The 21,634-nt window shown below is 39.3% G+C and overlaps 1 protein-coding gene and 1 pseudogene across 1 annotated transcript in view; one reads left to right on the top strand and one right to left on the bottom strand.

Moving 5' to 3' along the window:
- The window catches only part of ANKRD42 (ankyrin repeat domain 42), a 76,145-nt gene extending 55,478 nt beyond the window's left edge, over positions 1 to 20,667 (bottom strand). The window contains exons 1-4 of the mRNA XM_032393497.1: positions 19,634 to 20,667; positions 15,858 to 16,021; positions 5,181 to 5,300; positions 3,730 to 3,865 (exon numbers count right to left, since the gene is read on the bottom strand). Coding sequence (XP_032249388.1) covers positions 3,730 to 3,865; positions 5,181 to 5,300; positions 15,858 to 16,021; positions 19,634 to 19,691 — 478 coding nt within the window. The 5' untranslated portion in view covers positions 19,692 to 20,667. The remainder of the gene's footprint in view (positions 1 to 3,729; positions 3,866 to 5,180; positions 5,301 to 15,857; positions 16,022 to 19,633) is intronic.
- Positions 11,940 to 12,532, top strand: LOC116625165 (annotated as a pseudogene).
- Positions 20,668 to 21,634: the final 967 nt, after the last annotated feature.

Here is a 21,634-nt window from a genome sequence, read left to right as displayed (position 1 = left end):
AGGCACCCCCTAAGAGCCTTTCCTCTAGATCAGAAACAAAACAAAGATGCCCACTCTCACCACTTTAATTCAACATAGTACCCAAAGCCCTAGACAGAGCAATCAGATAAGAAAAATAAAAGGCATCTAAATCAGTAAGGAAGAAGTAAAATTGTCACTATTTGCAGATGACATGATACTATATATAAAAAACCCTAAAGACTCCACCAAAAAACTATCAGCAGTAATAAATGAAGTTAGTAAAGTTGCAGGATACAAAATTAATATACAGTAATCAACTGCATTTCTATACACCAATACTGAAGTAGCAGAAAGAGAAATTAAGAAAACAATTTCACCTATAATTGCACCAAAAAGAATAAAATACCTAGAAGTAAATTTAACCAAGGAGGTAAAAAACCTGTACTCTGAAAATCATAAGATGACAGTGAAAGAAACTGAAGATGACACAAACAAATGGAAAATACACCAGGCTCATGGATTGGAAAAATCAATATTGATAAAATGTTTATACTCTCCAAAGCAATCTACAGACTCAATGCAATCCCTATCAAAATACCAACAGTATTTTTCACAAAACTAGAACAAATAATCCTAAAATTTGAATGGAACCACAAAAAAAACCAAATAGCTGAAGTAATCTTGAGAAACAAGAACAAAGCTAGAGGTATCATAATCCCACGTTTCAAGAATAACTACAAAGCTACAGCAATAAAAACAACATGGTACCAGACATATAGATCAATGGAACATAATACAGAGCCCAGAAATAAATCCACAATCACATAGTCAACTAATCTACGACAAAGGAGGCAAGAATATACAATGGGGAAAAGACTATCTCTTCAATAAATGGCACTGAAAAAACTGGACAGCTACATGCAAAAGGATTTAACGAGAACACTTTCTTACACCATACACAAAAATAAACTCAAAATGGATTAAAGAACTGAATATGAGACCTGAAATCATAAAACTCCTAAAAGAAAACACAGGCAGTAATCTCTTCAACATGGGCCTTAGCAACATCTTTACGGATATTATCTCCTCATGCAAAACTAAACAAAACAAAAACCCAAAAGCGAAAATAAACTATTGGAACTATACCAAAATAAAAAGCTTTTGCACAGCAAAGGAAACATCAACAAAACAAAAAAGCAACCTACTGAATGGACGAGGTTATCTGCAAATGATATCCAATAAGGGGTTAATAACCAAAATATATAAAGACCTTATATAACTCAACACTAAAAACACAAATAATTTTATGTGAATCTGAATAGGATCTGAATAGACATTTTCCAAAGCAGATGTACAGATGGTCAACAGACACATGAAAAGATGCTAAACATCACTCATCATCAGAGAAATGCAAATCAAAACCACAATGAGATATCACCTCATACAAGTCAAAATGGCTGGCATCAAAAAGAAAAAGAAATAAGTTTTGGAGAGGATGTGAAGAAAAGGGACCTCTCATGTACTGTTGGTGCAAATGTAAATTGGTGCAACTATGTGGAAAAGAGGGGTTTTTTTTCTCTTTCTTTTTTTTTTTTTGAGAAACCTCAAAAAATGAAAAATAGAAATATCATATGATCCAGTAATTCCACTACTGGGTATTTACCCAGAGAAAATGAAAACACTAATTCAAAAAAATATATGCACCCCTATGTTTACTGCAGCCTTATTTACAATAGCCAAGATAAGGAAACAATCTAAGTGTCCACAGATAGATGAATGGATAAAGAAGATACTTATAGAGATATATATACAGTGGAATATTATTCAGCCATAAAAAAGAATGAGATCTTGCCATTTTCAACAACATGGATGGAATAGAGAGTATTTTGCTAAGTGATATCAGTCAGACACAAGACAAATACCATATGATGTCACTTATGTGTGAAATCTAAAGAACAACAACAACAAAAAGAGACAGATTCATAAATACAGAGAATAATCTGGTGGTTGCCAGAAAGGAGAAGGGTTGAAGGGCTGGGAGAAATAGGTAAAGAAGATTAAGAGATACAAACTTCCAGTTATAAAATAAATAAGTCATGGAAATTAAAAGTACAACATAGGGAATATGTATGGTGACAGATGATAATACACTTATCAAGGTAAACACTGAGTAATATATAGAATTGTCAAATCAATATGTTGTACACCTGAAACTAATATAGCATGTATGTCAACCATACTTCAATTAAAAACAAAAAAGAGGGGCGCCTGGGTGGCTCAGTTGGTTAAACAACTGCCTTTGGCTGAGGTCATGATCCCAGGGTTCTGGGATCGAGCCCCGCATCAGGCTCCCTGCTCGGCAGGAAGCCTGCTTCTCCCTTTCCCACTTCCCCTGCTTGTGTTCCCTCTCTCGCTGTCTCTCTCTCTGTCAAATAAATAAAATCTTTAAAAAAAAGAGAGAGAGAGAGAGGTCCAAACTTCCAGAAAAAAAATGATGTTCTACATCTTTAATCAAAGAAAATGTAAATTAAAACCACAATGAAGTATTACACCGAAAAGAACGACTAAAACTAAAAAAAACAAAAAACAAAAACTAATAATACCAAGAATTAATGAGAAAGGGGAGCAACTGAAAGTCTTAAATACTGCTCGTGGGTGTATAAATTCATAACAACCATTGTGGAAAATCAGGTCAGACACAAAAGAATACAAGTGTATTATTTTATCCCATAGAATTCAGAAAGAAAAAAAATACTAATTTTTATGTTAGGAATCAAAGTGAGTAACTTCGGAAACTCTTGGTAACCAGAAAGAGGACATGAACAGACTATTCCATTTCTTGATCCGGCTAATGATTACAGATAAGTACTCATTTGTGAAAATTCAATGAGCTGTGCATTGGAAATGGGCACTTTTCTTCAATAGTTATACTTCAATTTAAAAATTTATTTTAAAAAATAGTAAGAGCAAAACAGTAATTTCTAGATATACAAAAATTAAGAATTCATACCAACACACCTTTACTATATGAACACTAAAGGATGTACTTCAGAAAGAAGCAAAACATTCCCAGACAGCAGTGTAAAGGGATGGAAGATGAGGCCAAGGAGGTAGGTAAGAGCCAAATTAGGAAGGTACAGCATGCCAAGCTAAGAAATCAGAGCTCCTCAGCAATCTCGGAAGTTTTTAAGCAACAGAGTGATTTGATTAAACCTGTTCATATCATTCTGTCTGGACTTCACTTCATTTGTTTGCTACTTAAGATTCTTTTAAGACGTAATTCAAGGATTATTTTTAGTAATCCTCACTCCACTCTATGATCTATCCCTCCTCTGCATTTCTACAGCACCTCTTGGAAGAAGACAGGGTGTTTAGAGTATAGGTCTCAACTGGCCAGCTAATTGCAGACTAGCCAACTGCAGTTAGCAAATTAACTCAAATACGCTAGTGTCCACTATTTATACTATTTTTTATAAATAGCAATCTGGGGGGTGGAGCTGTATGAAGTTAAAAAATAATAAACTAGACAGCAGATGAAGGAAATAGCTGGTGGGAAGAGTAAATCCAAGTTCAATTTTGCCAATTTCTCTTTTGCTGACATGGGTCCAGAAAGAAAGTCATATGACAGGTACATAACATAGGTGCAAGAGTAAAAAATTAGTTTTCTTAAGGACTGTTAGAATGATGACAGTTTAAATTTCATAAACACAATCAATCATTTAAAAGTTTACATTAACGAAAAACCAAAACATTTGCTTTTGTGAATACCTGGAAGGTTTCCATTGTAGTCCACATCTTCTATTCCACAACCCCATTTAACGAGAAGCTGCAAACAGCCAAGTCGCCCATGAAAAGCTGCATAGTGCACAGGCTTCCATTCTCTCTTATCAGTCACACCGGGATCCTAGAGGTAACATTCACAAGAACTCAGTTTCTTTCCATTTGTAGGAGAAACAGTAAGTCTAGCAGCTTAATTCTGCAAATAAAAATTGGAGGCTGTTCTTAAAAATATAAGGCAAAAAATAAATGTAGCAGAAAAATTTACTACTACCACTGATTTAAACATATGAGCTAATAAGGCACTAATAAAATTTTATAAAATAGTCTTTTTAAAAAGAATGTAACTTGATCCATAAAAATAGTTTTTAAAAAGGAACTTAACTAGGGGTGCCTGGGTGGTGCATCGGTTGAGTGCCTGACTCTTGGTTTCAGCTCAGGTCGTGGTCTCAGGTCATGGGATCTGGCCAAGTTGGGCTCCACACTCAGCACAGAGTCTGCTTGGGGTTCTCTCTCCCTCTCCACCACGACCCGCCCCACCCTCTCTCAAATTAATAAATAAGTCATGGGGTGCCTGGGTGGCACAGTCCATTGAGCATTTGACTCTTGGTTTCGGCTGAGGTCGTGAGCTCATGGTTGTGGGATCAGGGCGCAGGCGCGGCTGCGTGACCAGCAAAGAGTCTGCTTGGGATTCCCACTGCCTCTCCCTCTGCCCCCCCCACTCATGCTCTCTCTCTCTAACAAAAATAAATAAATCTTTTAAAATAAGTAAATAAATCTTCACACACACACACAAAAAGGGAACTTAACTAGTCATTTTACTGGTCACAGGCTTCTGACCAATAAAATGAAAGGGATGGATTCAAATGATCCAATCATATCCCTGAAAGCATAAAGAGTTAATAAAAAAAATACCTAATAGGCCCTTCATTATTTCTCTAACTACAGAAACACCAACTCTTACCATAATGTCTTCAATAAAGGTAGTTCTTTTCTTATAAGTTATTTTTTTACAACCACTGCGTAATATTGAAAATAAATATCACAATGAATGAAATTTCTGGAGATAAAAATCGCTTTCTAAATTAGTGTATGAAATAAGTTACAAAACAAATAGGTAAACACACAGAAATTCAGAAAGATTTACAATCACTGGTTGAGATGTGTTTGGAAGCTTCAGAATCTTCCCAGTTAAACTCTGAACTGACATGAAGAACCCACAGCCTCTGAAATACTTTGTACTGTTAAACTGGGGTTTTTTTTGAAGGTTTATCTAAATTATTGCTCCTATGTTTAAAGACAGAAAAGCTAAAGAGAGAGATCAAATTACCTCCCCCAAGTCATAAAAGGGATTTAAAAAGTCAGGGAGAGGTAACTAGGCTACCAAATGCTATTCCATCTATATGATTACACATTCTCACATATTAACAGGAATCTCTCACCACTCCACTTCGGAGCATTATTTGTAAAGTGAAAGAATGTCCATGTGTTGCAGCAAGGTGTAAAGGAGTGCATCCACGATCATCTTGAGCTGCCAGATTTGCCCCGTTGATTATGAGAGCCTAAAAATAGAGAAATAACAGTGAGTGTACATAAATATGTTAAATCATAAATGCAGATGTGTAATAGGCAAGCAATTTATCAACCTATAGCTACATTATATAAGTTCTTATACATGTGCCACAAACAAAGTATGAGAAATTCTTAGCTAATCCTAAGAAAATGCTTGAGATCCTTTTTTTTTTTTTTTTTTTTTAAGATTTTATTTATTTATTTGACAGAGAGAGACATAGTGAGAGAGGGAACACAAGCAGGGGGAGTGGGAGAGGGAGAAGCAGGCTCCCCGCAGAGGAGAGGGAGCCCGATGTGGGACTCAATCCCAGGACCCTAGGATCATGACCTGAGCCGAAGGCAGTCGCTTAACCAACTGAGCCACCCAGGCGCCCCGAGATCCTTTTTAACCTTGCCTAGGAGATATTTATAATACCTGATTTCACTCATGTACATACAATTTATAAGGCACACTTTTCAGAAACAGAGATTAATAATCACTAAGTTAAATACTTTAATGCTAAGCTAATAAACTGAAAAGTAAACTCACTATTTCAAAAGCAGAGTAATCTGTTTAAAAGAATTATTAGTTAATATTTTTTAGTTTTACTCCCTCAGACCTTCTTTTTTTAACCAGCCTGTATTTACCAGTATCTTAGCAAAAGACTCCATCATAACTCATATCAAGAGCTTTAAGAATAGTCTTCCTAATTAGCAAACTAGTCAATAATCATCACAAACCATACCCTGAGTATTTGCTGTACTTTAAGAATCACTACAAGGAATATGAAGACATGTCAACTTAGAGAATTAGGACATATGTAGAGACAATGATAATCAATTATATAAAGCAGTCCTTGATAATTCAACAACTACACAGTATAGTACCAAAAAATACCACAACATCTCTGAGAATGAAAAGATCCCTTTGAGGGAGAAAAGGACAATCAGAGCCATGGGAATGGTTTGATCTAATGCTTAGAGGAAGGAAAGCATCACGTAAAGCTTCATTTGACCTGAATGTCCCCTAAAGTTACTATTTTATTTTCTCTTTCACTGCCTACTTCTCAAATTAATACCTCAATGTCTCAATTCAAATTGACCTGCAAACAAGGTGCCATCCCTACCACTGCATGGAAATACAGCAAACCTCACCCTATAGTGAGCTCTCAAGTCCAATGGCATTCCCTTAGTTTCATCCCGTAACTCTGACACTCGGCCTAACACTTCTTCCCTCATTTGTACAGCCCAATGCATCCTGGCTCTCCTATCTCTGACTTCGTCCTCTGAATTCTTTATTCATTTCTCTGCTTCCTACTATCACTACTAGTAACATTCTTCAACATTCAATCTTCAATATTCTATTCTCTTCTCTATACTTTATTACTCCTGAAATCTTTGTCTCAGCACCCTTTTCAACTGCCTGGACCTTCTGCACCAAAATGACCTATAAGCCCCCTAAACAACATGTGCCAAATTGAATTCAACATTTTTGCTCCCCTATCTCCCTTGCCTTTCAGATTTCCTTATCTGTAGTGTCATCATTATCTGCCATTCTGCCTCAAAACTTTAAAATTTTCACTCTACTTTGTCAACTCCTGTTTTGCAAGAGGTCTTCAATCATTTTATTTCTTTCCCACTGCCACCACCTAATTTCTCCCTCTGGGGTTAGTGATGACACCAAAAGTCTCTAACTGCTCTTCTTGCCTCCAAACTGTCTCATCCTAGGTAATCCCAGATATATCTTGTTAGAATAATTTCCTGAAATACTGCTTTCATTACTTCATTCCTCTGTTAACGTTCATGTGCATGTGTATGTGTGCATAAGTATGTATGTGTGTTACATGTATGTGTAAGAGTATATATTAGTACACATATAAAAACTCTCTTATACAAATGAATCTTTATTCTATTTCTAAGACATTTTACATACCTGGCTATCCAAACTTAATTCATAACAGTATACAACAACAAAACATCTACAACTCAGTCAAACTCATATAATAGTTTATCCCCTGAACACACCTAATTTTTCCAATTCAAGTACCTCACATAGAATTACAGCATAGAGATTAATAGAATAAAATCTAGGTTCAAATCCTGGTTTTGTCACTTACTTAGGCAAGGTACTTAACTCTCTGAATCTGATTCTTTATCTATAAAAAGGGGAACTCATAAGATTGTTGTATTAAATGAAGTGATGCATGGGAAACTGTAATTCACACATAAAAAATGATAATCATTTTTCATTGCTACTTAACTTTCTGAAATCAACCTGTTCTTTTCAGCTTAGTGAAGTTTTATTGCCTCCATTAATGATTTCTCTATCTCCTTCTAATCATTAGGGCCTTAATCATAGACTATACTTTGTATCATTTTGTAATTCACTGAGTAGAGAGCCTGTTATTCCAAATAGAATCTCAGGCTTCTTTGAGGCAGGAACTGTTCGCTTATACAATTTTGTATTCCTCCAAATTCCAGTCTATTTCAGTATATTGATTATATCTAGTTAATCTAATAAGCTAGATCCTGCACATATTAATGTGAAATTCTGGCCAGGAAATACATTAAATAAGAAATAATAGTTCTATAGTAAGAAGGCATGACAAGCTATTAAGGAGATAATCTGGTCATGTCTGTGATATCCCTTTAAAACAACCCATCAATAGCCAATTACTTCAGAGATAAAAGGATCCCCAGACTTACACAATTTGTTTAAGCTGTATTTGGTACCAAATATCTGAGTCATGGAATTCAATAAATACTTGTTTAGGACAAAGAACTAAATCTATGAGTCAAATTATTAGAATGAAAGCAACAGCCCAACAAAACTATGCTAAAGTTATTAAATGTATTGATTTTTTAAAAGTAGCCAAAGTTATTATTACCTGCATACAAGCATCCTGACCTCTGATTGCAGCTATGTGAGCTGCTGTCCAACCTCTCAAAGTTACTTGTGCGATATCAGCTCCATGCCAGAGGAGCCAATGAAGACACTAAATTAAGAAAATAACCATGTTAACAAGTGATAAGGCAGATTTTTTTTAACATCTTTAGATCTTTGAAATTTAGTCTATCATCATGAAATACCACAGCCTGGGAAGCATCGTAAGTAAATGAGGGGTTTAAGAAAAACAAAAGCACAAGAACAATGATATGGTAACCCCCACTTGGCCTTATTATTGGGTCAACTGAACAGTGGGAGCTGTGGCAAATTGGGAGATCACATTCATTGTCCATAAGGCGTAATTGCTACTTAATCCCAGCCAGTTGTTACTGTAAGTGAAATGCTGACCCAAATCTTATATTTCACCCATACTGTATAAGCCAAACAAAACACATCTGTGAGTCAAATTCACTCAATGGCTGCCAATTTGCAGCCTCTGCCACAGATCTTTAAATGGGCCCAAATGCTTCTGTATCAGAGCAAACATTGTTATTCTGATACTCTCTAAAAAAGAAAAAAAGTGGCTTATAAAAAAATGGGGGGAGAGTCAAATGCATCTTCATTTAATATCTTTTTTAATTAATGTAGATCTCAATAGAATACAGTACTAGAGGTCTGTGCCACATACAGTGGTACTGTCTTTGTATGTTCAAGTTTGGAGATTCTATCTTCAAGAAGTTTCTTTTTAAAGAATTGGTTGTATCATTGGGATATACTGTCACATCAGTATAGCCATATCATGTGTTGAAAGGCTTAATATTTAGGTATCATTGGCCTGTCACAGAGATCAGTCGCCAATAAAATACAAAGATTAAATAAAAGCTCAACATCACTACTAATCACAGTAAGTCATCCATTTATCAACAAATATTTATGGAGAGACTACTACATGCTAACACTGTTCAGTTACAGGAAAATAAAACCACTGCAAACATTCGTGTAACAAGTTTTCTATTTTTCCTGGGTAAATATGTAAGCAGGATTGGAACATAGGTAAGTATAGCAATGTATAAGAGTTGCAGTTGCTCCATATTCTTGCCAATATTGGTAGTATCATTTTTTGTTTTTATTTTGCCATTCTAATAGGTGTGTATTGGCATCTGATTGTGTTTTTAATTTGCATTTCCTTAATGGCTAATGATGTTGGACATCTTTTCATGTGCTCAATTGCTATCCATATGTCCTCTTGAAGTGTCAAAGTCATTTGCCCATTTTTTAATTGGGTTTTTTGTTTTCTTACTATGGAACTATTAGAGTTTCATATGCTCTGGCTACAAGTTCCGAGAGATATGATTTGCAAAGATTTTTCTCTTATGTTTTCTTCTAGAAGTTTTAGAAGGTTAAGTGTTACATTTGTTTATGATCTGTTTTGAGTACATTTTTACATAAGGTGCCAGATATATCATTTTCTCACTTATGACTGTCCCATTGTGCCAGTACCATTTAATGAAAACACTATCTGTTCTCTATTGGATTTCATTTGCATCTTTGTCAGAAGTCAACTGATCAGGGGCACCTGGGTGGCTCAGGTGGTTAAGCGTCTGCCTTCAGCTCAGGTCATGATCTCAGGGTCCTGGCATCGAGCCCCAAGTCAGGGTCCCTGCTCAGTGGAGAGTCTGTTTCTTTCTTTTTCCCCTCTGCCCCTAACCCCCACTTGTGCACTCTCTCTCTCTCTCCCAAATAAATAAATAAAATCTTTAAAAAAAAAAAAATCAGCTGATCAATCAGTAAGACTTCAGAAATGGCTAAGTGAGGAACTTGGCAAATCATTCCCAAGCAATGATGAAACTAGACAAAGTAGGGGCACCTCAGTGGCTCAGTCAGTTAAGCATCTGACTTCAGCTCAGGTCATGCATGATCTCAGGGTCCTGGGATAGAGCCCCACATCAGGCTCCACCCTCAGCAGGGATTCGGCTTGTCCCTCTCCCTCTGCCCCCTTCCCACTCATGTGTGCGTGCACTCGCTCACTCTCTCTCTCAAATAAATAAATAAAATCTTCCAAAAAAAAAAAAAAAACTAGACAAAGTTGTCAAAAACAACCATGTAAAGACTCTGGGAATTTGTCAGAGGCACATAACAAAATAAGAAGCATTAACTCAAGAAAATGTTCTGAATCTCAGTAAGAACAGGTGGAGTCTGCAGCAGAAAGTCTGAAACTACAACTATCCCTACCCCGAGCTACACGGTGCAGAAGTTCTACCCAGCTGGACAGCTCCACTGCCCTGCTGGAAGGAGTGAAAATTCCATGCCTAGGCACAAAGTCAAAAACAATTCCAACCTCAGGGGCCAAAAACCTAGGAAAGCCAACATCAGAGCTCACCTGAAGTCACAACACTGGTGAAGGCAAACAACAAAACTAAAGACCACCCAGAAAATTAATGGAAAAATCCAAGAAATGAGACAGCAAGTGGCCCTTGCTAAGATTCCACTTATCCCTTGTAATCTACAAGGCCATGTACATGTACAAAGCTGCTTATATTCAGGAAAGACTGAAGAGGGCCCAAATTGACTAGACATCCCTGGCTAAACATAAGGCCTTGCAAACACATTTGGGAAAAAAAAAAAAAAGGAAAATCAAGTTGACTTGTAAACTGCTTGGACTTGAAAAACATTCCCCAAACCACACACAGACTCAGCAAAAGATGGAATCCTTACTAGCTCAAGGTATATAAACACAACCTCTGATCAATCACTGACCCAAGAGTGACCCCCAGGAAACCAGACTTAAAAATAGTAACAAGAATTTTTAAAAATCAAAACAAACAAACAAACAAACAAAACTGAGTAGTGACTACATACTGTGGGGAAACAGACTCCACACAATTAGTCTAAGCAAGTCAATCAAGCAAACACATAGCAACAAGCACACATCTGGGAGGGATGGGGTGAATAGGATCAGAATTCAAAGCTGCTACAATATATAATCTAAAATGTGCAGTTTTCAAAATGTCTAGGCAAACTAAAAAATTATGAGATTATAATTATACAAAGAGTGTGTGACCCATACACGGGGGAAAAAAAAAATAATCAATAGAAACTATCCCTGAGAGGGCCCAGATGTTGGACTTAGCATGACTTCAAAGCTGCTATTATAAATAGCTTCAGAGAACTAAAAGAAATTATTTTTAAAAGAATTTATATTTAAAGAATTAAAGGAAAGTATGATGACAATGACTCATCAAATAGAAAATACAGACAAAGAAAAATAAGTCACAGAAAGATAAATACCATATGATCTCCTTTATTTGTAGAATTTAAGAAACAAAACAAATGAGCAAAGGAAAAAAAGAGAGAGACAAACCAAGAAACAGACTCTTAACTATAGACAACAAACTGATGGTTATCAGAGAAGAGGTAGACGGGGAGTAGCTGAAATAGGTGATGGGGATTAAAGAGTACACTTATTAAAAAATATATATATACATGGGCGCCCGGCTGGCTCAGTTAGTGGAGCATGTGACTAAGGGTTGTGAGTCACATGCCCAATGTCGGGTGTAGAGATTACTTAAAAAATAAAATAAAAATCTTCAGGGGTTACTGGGTGGCTCAGTCAGTTAAGGATCTGCCTTCGGCCCAGGTCATGATCTCAGGGTCCTGGGATCGAGCCCGATATCGGGCTCCCTGCTCAGTGGAGAGTCTGCTTCTTCCTCTTCTTCTGCCCCTCCCCTCGCTTGTGCTCTGTCACTCTCTCTCTAATAAATAAAATCTTAAAAAAAAATAAAAATAGACCTAATCTCAGCTGGTCCGCCCGAGACCCCCTGAGGGCCAACCCTATTCCCCCGCACGGTCCCATTTCCACTCCAACAAGATGAAAGAAACTATCATGAACCAGGAGAAACTCGCCAAACTGCAAGCACAAGTGCACATTGGTGGGAAAGGAACTGCTTGCCAAAAGAAGAAGGTGGTTCATAGAACGGCTACAGCAGATGATAAAAAACTGTAGCTCTCCCTAAAGAAGTTAGGGGTAAACAATATCTCTGGTATTGAAGAAGTGAATATGTTCACAAACCAAGGACCAGTGATCCACTTTAACAACCCCGAAGTTCAGGCGTCGCTGGCCGGGAACACTTTCACCATTCAGGCCATGCTGAGACAAAGCAGCTGACAGAAATGCTACCCAGTATCTTAAACCAACTCGGTGCAGACAGTCTGACTAGTTTAAGAAGACTGGCTGAAGCTCTGCCCAAACAATCTGTGGATGGAAAAGCACCACTTGCTACCAGAGAGGATGATGATGATGAAGTTCCAGATCTTGCGGAGAATTTTGATGAAGCTTCCAAGAATGAAGCAAACTGAATTGAGTCAACTTCTGAAGAAGATAAAACTTGAAGAAGTTACTGGGAGCTGCTATTTTATATTATGACTGCTTTTTAAAATTTTGTTCATGGATCTGATAAAATCTAGATCTCTAATATTTTTAAGCCCAAGCCCCTTGGACACTGCAGCTCTTTACAGTTTTTGCTTATACACAATTCATTCTTTGCAGCTAATTAAGCTGAAGAAGCCTGGGAATAAAGTTTGAAACAAGGTTAATAAAGTTCTTTGCCTAAGGAAAAAAAATAAAAATAAAAATAAAAATAAAATCTCCAATAAAAATTAATATATAGGGATGCCTGGATGGCTCAGTCACTTAAGGGTCTGCCTTCAGCTTAGGTCATAATCCCAGGGTCCTGGGATGGAGTCCCACATCGGGCTCCTTGCTCACCAGGGAGCCTGCTTCTCCCTCTGCCTGTCACTCCCCCTGCTTGCGCTCTCTCTCTCTGACAAATAAATAAAAAAGGTATCTTAAAAAAAAACCTATTTAAAAAAATTTATATATATATATGTATATATAAATATATATATGGGCGCCTGGGTGACTCGGTCTTTAAAAAAAATAAAAATAAAATCTCCAATAAAAATTAATATATAGGGATGCCTGGATGGCTCAGTCACTTAAGGGTCTGCCTTCAGCTCAGGTCATGATCCCAGGGTCTTGGGATAGAGCTCCACATTGGGCTCCCTGCTCCACGGGAAGCCTGCTTCTCCCTCTCCCTCTGCTGCTCCCCCTGCTTATACTCACTCTCTGACAGTAGTTACCAGTACCACAGAGTAAAACAAGTATTATGGGAGATGAGGTTGGAGAGAGAAGTCCCTTCTAGTAAATATCTTAAACTTTATTATGACTTATAGGGGATAGAATCACTACATGGACTTAAGAAAGGTTTCAAGTAACATCAGATATTAGTTTTAGAGGGATAACTTTATACTGAATACGAACTAAAGATGGATGAGACAGAAAAGAAGAAAATCAATTAGCTCTAAAGCAGTGGCTAGGAGGATGGAGAGGACAAACTCAGGAGACAAAGATGGAACAAAATCAAGGATCTAGTAATCAGTTCTCACTGCATCAATGTGCATTATGAAGTGCACCTTCAGACACATGTTGATACTGTGTTTTGCCTCTGGAAAAAACGGAGACAATGCAATAATGATGCAAAGTCATTAGCCTGGAAAACTAAGAAAGGGAGGGAAAAGGATACTTGGTTTAGTTTTAAACCAATTTGAGATCCTATTAGATATGCCTGAGCTGTTGATCAAGCACCTGATACATAAGCCAGAGTTCAAGAGAGAAAGCAAATCAATGAATTATTATGTAGTAGTGATAAAGCCAAGGAACTCTAAAAGACTACCTAGAGAGAGGATATAAAGTAGGAGAGAAAAGGTCATTAGCAGAAGAAAAAAAAATATCTATATTTGTACAGAAGGCAGAGGAGGTTAACCAAAGAAGACTGAGAGTAATCAGAAAGGCTGAAAGGATACCAGGAAAGAGAGGATACCCCATCCTCTCTGAATATGGCAGAATAAGATCACTTCTTCCTTTCTTTGAAATCATCAAAAAAAAAAAAAAAAGGCAAGATAAACAGGAAGAAAACCCCATCTTTGATGAAACTAGGAGACATCTGAAACCAGAGAACATATGGGAAATCTGCCAAAGTGTAAATCCAAAAGGGATGCGGAAGGAAACAGAAAAAATACCCACCCAGGGTTATAAACTCAGAAAGAACTGGCAAGGCACATTTCTCCTAGGTGAAAGGAAGCCACTAAAAGGCCAAAGCAAAAATCCTTGTTTACAACAGTTCAAGCAGGGCACACAAACTGGTGGAGAGTATGAAGTTATCAGTAGAAAATTATCGCTCTCAAACTAATATCTGATGTTACTTGAAACCTTTCTTAAGTCCATGTAGTGACTCTATCCCCTATAGGATAAAGTTCAAGCTATTTAATATAATTCTCTGGACCAGATTTGGTTCCAAGAAGCAGAGAAGGCCAAACAAACAAGAAATCACACAGAGAAACCATATTCATAGAAAGCAGTCTCTGTGTGGCAGGGGCAACAAGAGACTTTGTAGTGAACAGACCCACTGCAGCCTATATAGGCTGGAGAAATGTAGTCATGAAAATAAGCTCCACACAATCTCGAATCATGAGGAAAAAGTTCAGGTGGCTTTGCACACAACCCAAGAATAAGTTTTGCATAAAAATATTCACTAAGGGGGCGCCTGGGTGGCTCAGTCATTAAGCGTCTGCTCAGGTCGTGATCCCAGAGTCCTGGGATCGAGCCCCACATCAGGCTCCCTGCTCAGCGGGAAGCATGCTTCTCCGTCTCCCACTCCCCCTGTTTGTGTTCTCTCTCTCACTGTCTTTCTCTGTCAAAAAATAAATAAAATCTTTAAAAAAAAAATATTCACTAAGCACTACCTGTACTAGCTAAAAATTGAAACCCACTAAACAGCCATCAATCAAAAAGTGGATAAATTCTGATATTAATCTAAGAAGACGTTATTGGAACATGTCTGAAAGAAATGGAGTACATAGATGTAACCACATAGTTAAGGCTCAAAAACACATTGCTGAACACAAAAAGCAAGCTACAAGATGATACACAGAATGATGTCATTTACATAAAATGTCATTAAAAACAACGCTATAACCATATGTGATAACAACATAAAGTATAGATGGGAATATTAAACACCATATTCAGGGTCGTAGTTTTATCTCTGGAGTTGGAAGGAGAGGAATGGCACCTGAGAGGGGTGCTAAGGGACTTCACATGCAACTCTAGGAAAAAGGTTAGGATTGACAGAGCTAGATAGTCATATGTTACCCTCTACAAATTACCCTCTCTGCTTGCCTTTGGAACTCAGTCACCACATTGTGAGGAATCACAAACGAGCCCAGGTGGAGAGACCTCACATAAAAACCCACATGGAGAGGAATTAAGGTGGCCAACGTAGAGCCAGCATCTTCCACCAGACATCTGCATGAACAAGCCTTCAGAAGATTCCAGACCCAGCATTTAAATCTTCCAGCTGAAGCCCCACACATCACGAAACAGGGACAAGCTGTCTCTGAGATCCAAATTCCTAATTTACTCCTGAGCACAAATGGTCACTTTATGCCACTACCTTTTGGGATAATTTGTTACAAAGGCATAGTAACCAGAACAACAAGTATTACAATGAAATGAAAAGTATTTCCAGTGCCTAGCATAAAGTCTCAGTCCTGTTTGCTAAATTTTCAAAACTGCTAACAGTTGTAAACTTACTTCAGTTTAATAATTTATATAGCTTCTTACCTCCAAACTTCCAGAATGTGCTGCCCAATGTAAAGGGGTAAATTTATGGAGAATGTCAACTTCATTAATGCAGACTCCTCGTTCTATTATATCTGAAAGCTGCTTTACATCTCCAGCCCGTACTGCATCATGTATGTTACCAAAATGCACCTTCTTCCGGGCACCTATTGAAAATCAAATTGCTTAACATATATTACAAAACTTAAAAAAAAAAAAAAAAGATTAAAGCAACGATTCAACAGAAAGCACAAAATCACTTTGATTTTCCAAACAATTTACCACAAAGATGTTTGTGATTAACATCTCAATCAGACTTCCATTTCAGCTCTAACACATAAAGAGCACCGAAGTTATCACTCCCATAGGTAGAGGAAAAGCTGAACAAACAGAAAATCAACAACTTTTCTTGGACTCATCAGAGAACCAAGGTCTCAGGGCCAATTGCCTCCCTGAGTCTGGAGAGACACACAAATACAGAAAAACACAAACAAGTTCAGCTTACCTGGAGCCAAAGCCACTGGAGCCATAAACTTCAAAGCACTGAAATGGTAATTTTGACAAATTGCTAGAGGCTGGGCAAATATTAGCCTATGAGTGAGAACTCTTTGGGGCCACAGTCTTAGAAGGCCCCCACATTTTCATAGATTTTTGTCCCACCAGGGTAAATCCCACCAGGTTATCACTGTGAAAAGTCAAAAAGAATCGCTTCATGTCTTTGTCAGGGAAAGGGGGAAAGTAACCATTTTGAAATATACCCAGTGCATTCTCCTTAAGAGAGACCTACTCTCCAGTGATTTTACCAGAGCCTTATCTCACATAGGCTGATATATTCTATCAATCTATTTTTCTTATCCTTCTCATATGTACTACACTAAGAAAGGAATGGCAGGTCACATGTTTACTTCATACACCCAGTGGTCTTATATTTTATAATTTAATGTTCCAAACATCGAGACTACATTGTGACTGTGAAATATTTTAATGTGTACCTGAAGCCAGAAGGAACAAAGGTATCTAAGCATGAACAAACAGTTGTTGGAGGAGAAAGAAGAGAGTTTAATCAAAGCATTTCCTAAACAAAAAGACACGATTCCTGACCTCAAATTGTTTTCGAAAGAACTCACCAACATTTCTGGTAGATAATCTATGCAATCTGTACTACTACTTATCTATGTATATCTCCTTTCTCCACAACTCAAATGTTAATTTCTTGAGGGCTGGAATCATATCTTACACCACCCCTTAACAAAATGCTGCACATTTTATTCAAAAATCCTTTCTGAGCATCTACCATGTGCCAAGCACTTTGATATTATTGAACAAGGAAAGGGTTAAGGTATAGGCAGGGAAAGACTGGGGGCTCCTGGCTAGGCTCTGAGACTATTCCTGGCAGGCAGAAGCGCTAAGACAGAGTGAACAGGATATAAGAAAAGACCACCTGGCTTCGGATGCTTGGGAGTATTCTTCTTTGGCGGCTACAGTGTATCACAGAAAATGACCAAACCTCAAAAAATTAAGTCATTAAGGGTGTTATCAATAGTCCTTGCTCAAACCAAGATGGCACAAGAATCCCAAGGCCACAAGTTTCCCAGTCAGTTCTCAATAAAAGATAGCCACTAAAAACCCTCAGTGGCAACCCTCTCACTCTCGAGAGCTTTTTCTGTATCCTTGCTTAACAAAACTCTACCGCTTTACTCACTCTCCTTTGACTATGAGATTCATTCTTCGATTCCATGAGACAAGAACCTAGCTCTCCCACTTCAATATGATGGAAAATGGACATGGATTTAATACATTTTCTTTCCACCAACACTTTAAAATCTACTTGGATATAACATAACAATAAAAAATTAAAAAAATAAAATAAAATCTACTTGGATAAATTCGATAAAATAAAAAAAACTGACTGATGCACTAAGAAAGTACAGGTAAAATTAAGACTTTGGAGGAGTGAACATTTAAGCAAGACCTTGAAGAACAATTAAGATATATCCATATGGGGAAGGGTGCAAGGAAGGGACCAAAAATAACCAAGCCACTTAATAAATGTTTAATGATGTTAATCCCTTAGGTCAGACCTTCATTCTTCTCCTTTAAACTAATACTACAAGATCTACAAATGATGTTCTACCCACTCTAATCCACTTTATACAGAGACACTATCCTGATCACTTCATGCCTCTACTCCACTAACTGCTTCTGGTTATCCACTGCTGGTCTAGAGAACAAAGTCCAAACTCTCAGAATGACAATATATGCAAGCCCATAATTTGGCTCCATCTAATTTTACGCCTTTTTTTTTGCACCCCATCCCAATTCATTCATTCATCCACCCATCCATCCACTCAACATTAATTTGGTGTCTACCATAAAGATAAAAAGATGAAGACAACATGGTCTCTGTCCTCAAAGAACTCACAGAAAGATACAAATACAAATTATAAAATAATATGGTAGGAGCAATGACAGAAATAGTCATAAAAACTTATGGAAGCACAGAAGACATCTAACGCAGCCAGGATAGGAAGAAAGGGGGAACAGAACGGATTTCTGGGGAAGGTAAGATCTAAAATGAATCTTCAAGGATTAGCAGGAGTTTGCCAGGTAAAATGGGGACAGGGAAAGGCAACCTAGACAGCATGAACAGTAGGATGTGATCAAGAAACCACACACACACAAAAAAAACAAAAACTAAAAAACCCATCCTATTGCTGAAGGGGAGCAAAAAGGCAAGACTGGAGACTCAGGAAGACCATGTTAGAAGAAAGCTACAGTAGTCTACACCAGAGAGGTTGAAACCCTCAACTAAAAGAGTGGCAGTAGGAACAGAAAAGGAGACAGATTCAACAAATATGGAAATAGAATGAATTGAACTTCGATGCATACAGTGGATGAAATAAGGAGGAGAAATAGGATGACTCCAATAGGATGTCTGGCTTAGTTACCTGTAGCAGACACCAAAGGACAGAGAGGGCATATGGATTCAAAATCCTATTTTGCACATGTTGATCTTGAGGTGCCAAAGGAAGAGTTCCAGAAGGGAGCTGTATATATGAGTCCGCAGCAGATCTCAGTGTTAGGTGTCTCTCAGTATTAGTTTTTTCTGATACCCATCGTCACCCCATACTGAAGCCAATAGCACACTACTCTTTATAATATTCATCACACTAGTTATTTTTGCTCAGTATTTATCTTTCTTCCTAGAAGGTAAGGAATGTGCCTGTCTTCTTCAGTGATATAACCTTAAGATACAACAAATAGTAGGCACTCAATTAATATTTACTGGATGATTGAGTAACGCAGAATTCACTAGGGTTTAAGTCATAGTACACGACCAGAAAAAAAGCGCTAGTGAAGGCAGTGTCTCCGGGGGGGGGGGGGGGGGCAGCATTTAAGGAGAGGATGGAAGAAAAGTCATCTAAGGGAAAGGGAGAGTCAACAGAGTGGAAGGAAGAAAACTAGGTAAGTCTAAAGTCATCTCCGCAGGGTCAAATGCTGCAGAGAAGCCAAGAGTCCGTAACATTTAACAAGCGTTTATGTCAATCTGGGCAAGAAGTTTCAGGAATAATGCAGGTGGAAAGAAAGAGAGGAACGCTGAAGTGAAGGAGGATGAGAAACAGATGAACAGCTTTGGGTCCCACTTAAAATAGGTCAATTAAGGGAAATTAGGAGTCACAGCTGAAAAAGGAAACTGCCAGAAAGGGCCAACGCTGTTGTGGGTGAAATGAGAAAAGCACAGTGGCAGAGACAAAGGTAAGCGAAGTAGTCTGACTCACACGGGGTTGCAGTCTCCCTAGAGGAGGTGGAGGGGCCTGAATCGGACACCCCTGGCATGGTGCGATCCCTCGGACTCCGGGGAGGACTCGAGTCCAGGCCCCCGCTGCTGCGGCGATCTTCACTTGCTGTCACCCACGAGCCACTGCAGTGGCTGCCGTCGTCGTCGCTAAGACCGGGGACCCGGTCCTCCCTGGTTTTCTCCCAAGAGCTCCGGCAGCGGAAACCCTCGTCTATACTTTCTCTCTCCCAGAAGCCACGGAGGCAGCGGCTGGCGTCTACGCTCACGCTCACCTCGGAGGAGTCGCTGGCCGCGTAGCCGCGGTCTTCACTTACTCCCTCCCAGGAATTACTGAGGCTGTGGCCGCCATCGACACTCCCTTCCTCCCAAGAGCCACTGAGGCGGCGTCTGCAGTAGTCACTGCCTCTCTCCCCGGAGTCGCCGGGTTGGGGGCCCGGGACTTCTCTGACACCCTCCCAAGAATCACTAAAGCAGAGGCCGCGGTCTTCTCCGACCAGTCCCTCACAGTCACTAGTTCGGTGGCTGCCGACCTCACTTAAATTCACGTCGCTGCTGCTGAAGCCTTGGGCTCCCCTTACTCTCTCCCAGGAGCTGCTGTGATGGCGGCCACCATCTCCCGTAAGTCTCTCGCGAGAGACACTGCCCAGGTCTTCATGGACTCTTCTCGAGTCACTGCGGGAGAAACCGATGTCTTCACTTAGTCTTCTTGTAGAGCCCCGACAGAGGTGGCCGCCGTCTTCACGGATTCTTTCCCAGTCTTCGCTGGGACTAAAGTCCTGGTCTTCGCTAACTCTTTCCCTTAACTGGCCTCCGCGTTGGCCGTGTCGGCCGTTGATCCTCCACACGCGATGGCTACTGAGGCGGCCGCCGTCTTCGGTTACTACTCCCCGCGAGTCGTTCTGGCGGCGGCCGCCGTGGGCTGGTACCCTCTCCTCGGAGTTGCTTTCCAGCGTCTCGACTCCAGCCAACCTGTTGGAGGGGTGGTGGAGCCGTTGCCTTGGAAACGGGTAAACTTCCGGCGTGCTGCCGTCATTTCCACTTCCCCATGGCCTTGCGTCACTTCCGGCTTCCCCTCAACCTTTTTCAAGGCTTCGCCTTAGAGAAATCGGAGGATGGTAAGAAGCCGTGTTCGTGAAGTTCGGCACGGTCTCACATCCAGCCTATCTAGGCCCTGTCTCTCTAATGGCCTACCATCCATCGCGCTTTCCATGCCTCAGCGACGCAGGTGGAGACTCCAGAACTGCAGTTGCGTAGGTGACCTGTGTGGCGCGGGCCGGGTGGGGCCTTTCTTCGTCCTTGGAAAACCTAGTATAATTTTTCAGTGCTTGTTGGAACATTGAAAAAAATATGTGCGTAACCTAGCATTTCACAGGTATGGAGAAAGACCCAGAGGAAAAGTTAGCAGCTGCAACCGCTTTCATTATTGAATGCTTGTTAGTGCCAGGCTCTTGGGTAATTGCTTGGTGCTTAATTCTCAGAATAATTTTGTAAGGTAGGTGTTGTCCCTGATTTGTAGGTGAGGCGATTTAAGGTATCAGTAATTCGCTAAGGACAAACAGGTTAAGTTGTGGAGCCAGTATAAACACAGGTCAGTAGTCAAAAGACTGCCCCAGGATTCCTGACTCCCAACTCCAAGGTTCCTTTTAATGTAAAATGTTCCCTTTCAACAGTTTGGCCCACATCTTTTTCTCTAACCTTATTGCTTAATGTGTATTCTTCCATTCACTCTTTATTGAAAATACAGGGGAGTGGGAGGGGGCATCTGGCTGGCTCAGTTGGTAGAGCTTGCGACTCGATCTCAGGGTGGTGAGTTCCAGCCCCACGTTGGGCGTGAAGCCTACTTGAAAAAGGAAATACATGGGTTTAGCAGCGGAGAATAGAGAAATTAGAATTCTCTGCCCTCCAAGGGTATCATCCACCTTAATTCCCCTTTCACCCTTTTTTGTTTTTCCCATCCTATTTCTTTGCCACAGGTTTTGTT

Source organism: Phoca vitulina, unplaced genomic scaffold (assembly GCF_004348235.1).
Source record: "Phoca vitulina isolate PV1807 unplaced genomic scaffold, GSC_HSeal_1.0 scaffold74, whole genome shotgun sequence".
Taxonomy (NCBI): domain Eukaryota; kingdom Metazoa; phylum Chordata; class Mammalia; order Carnivora; family Phocidae; genus Phoca; species Phoca vitulina.
Note: the sequence above shows the minus strand (reverse complement) of the source record. Positions and strands in the feature narration are given on the sequence as shown.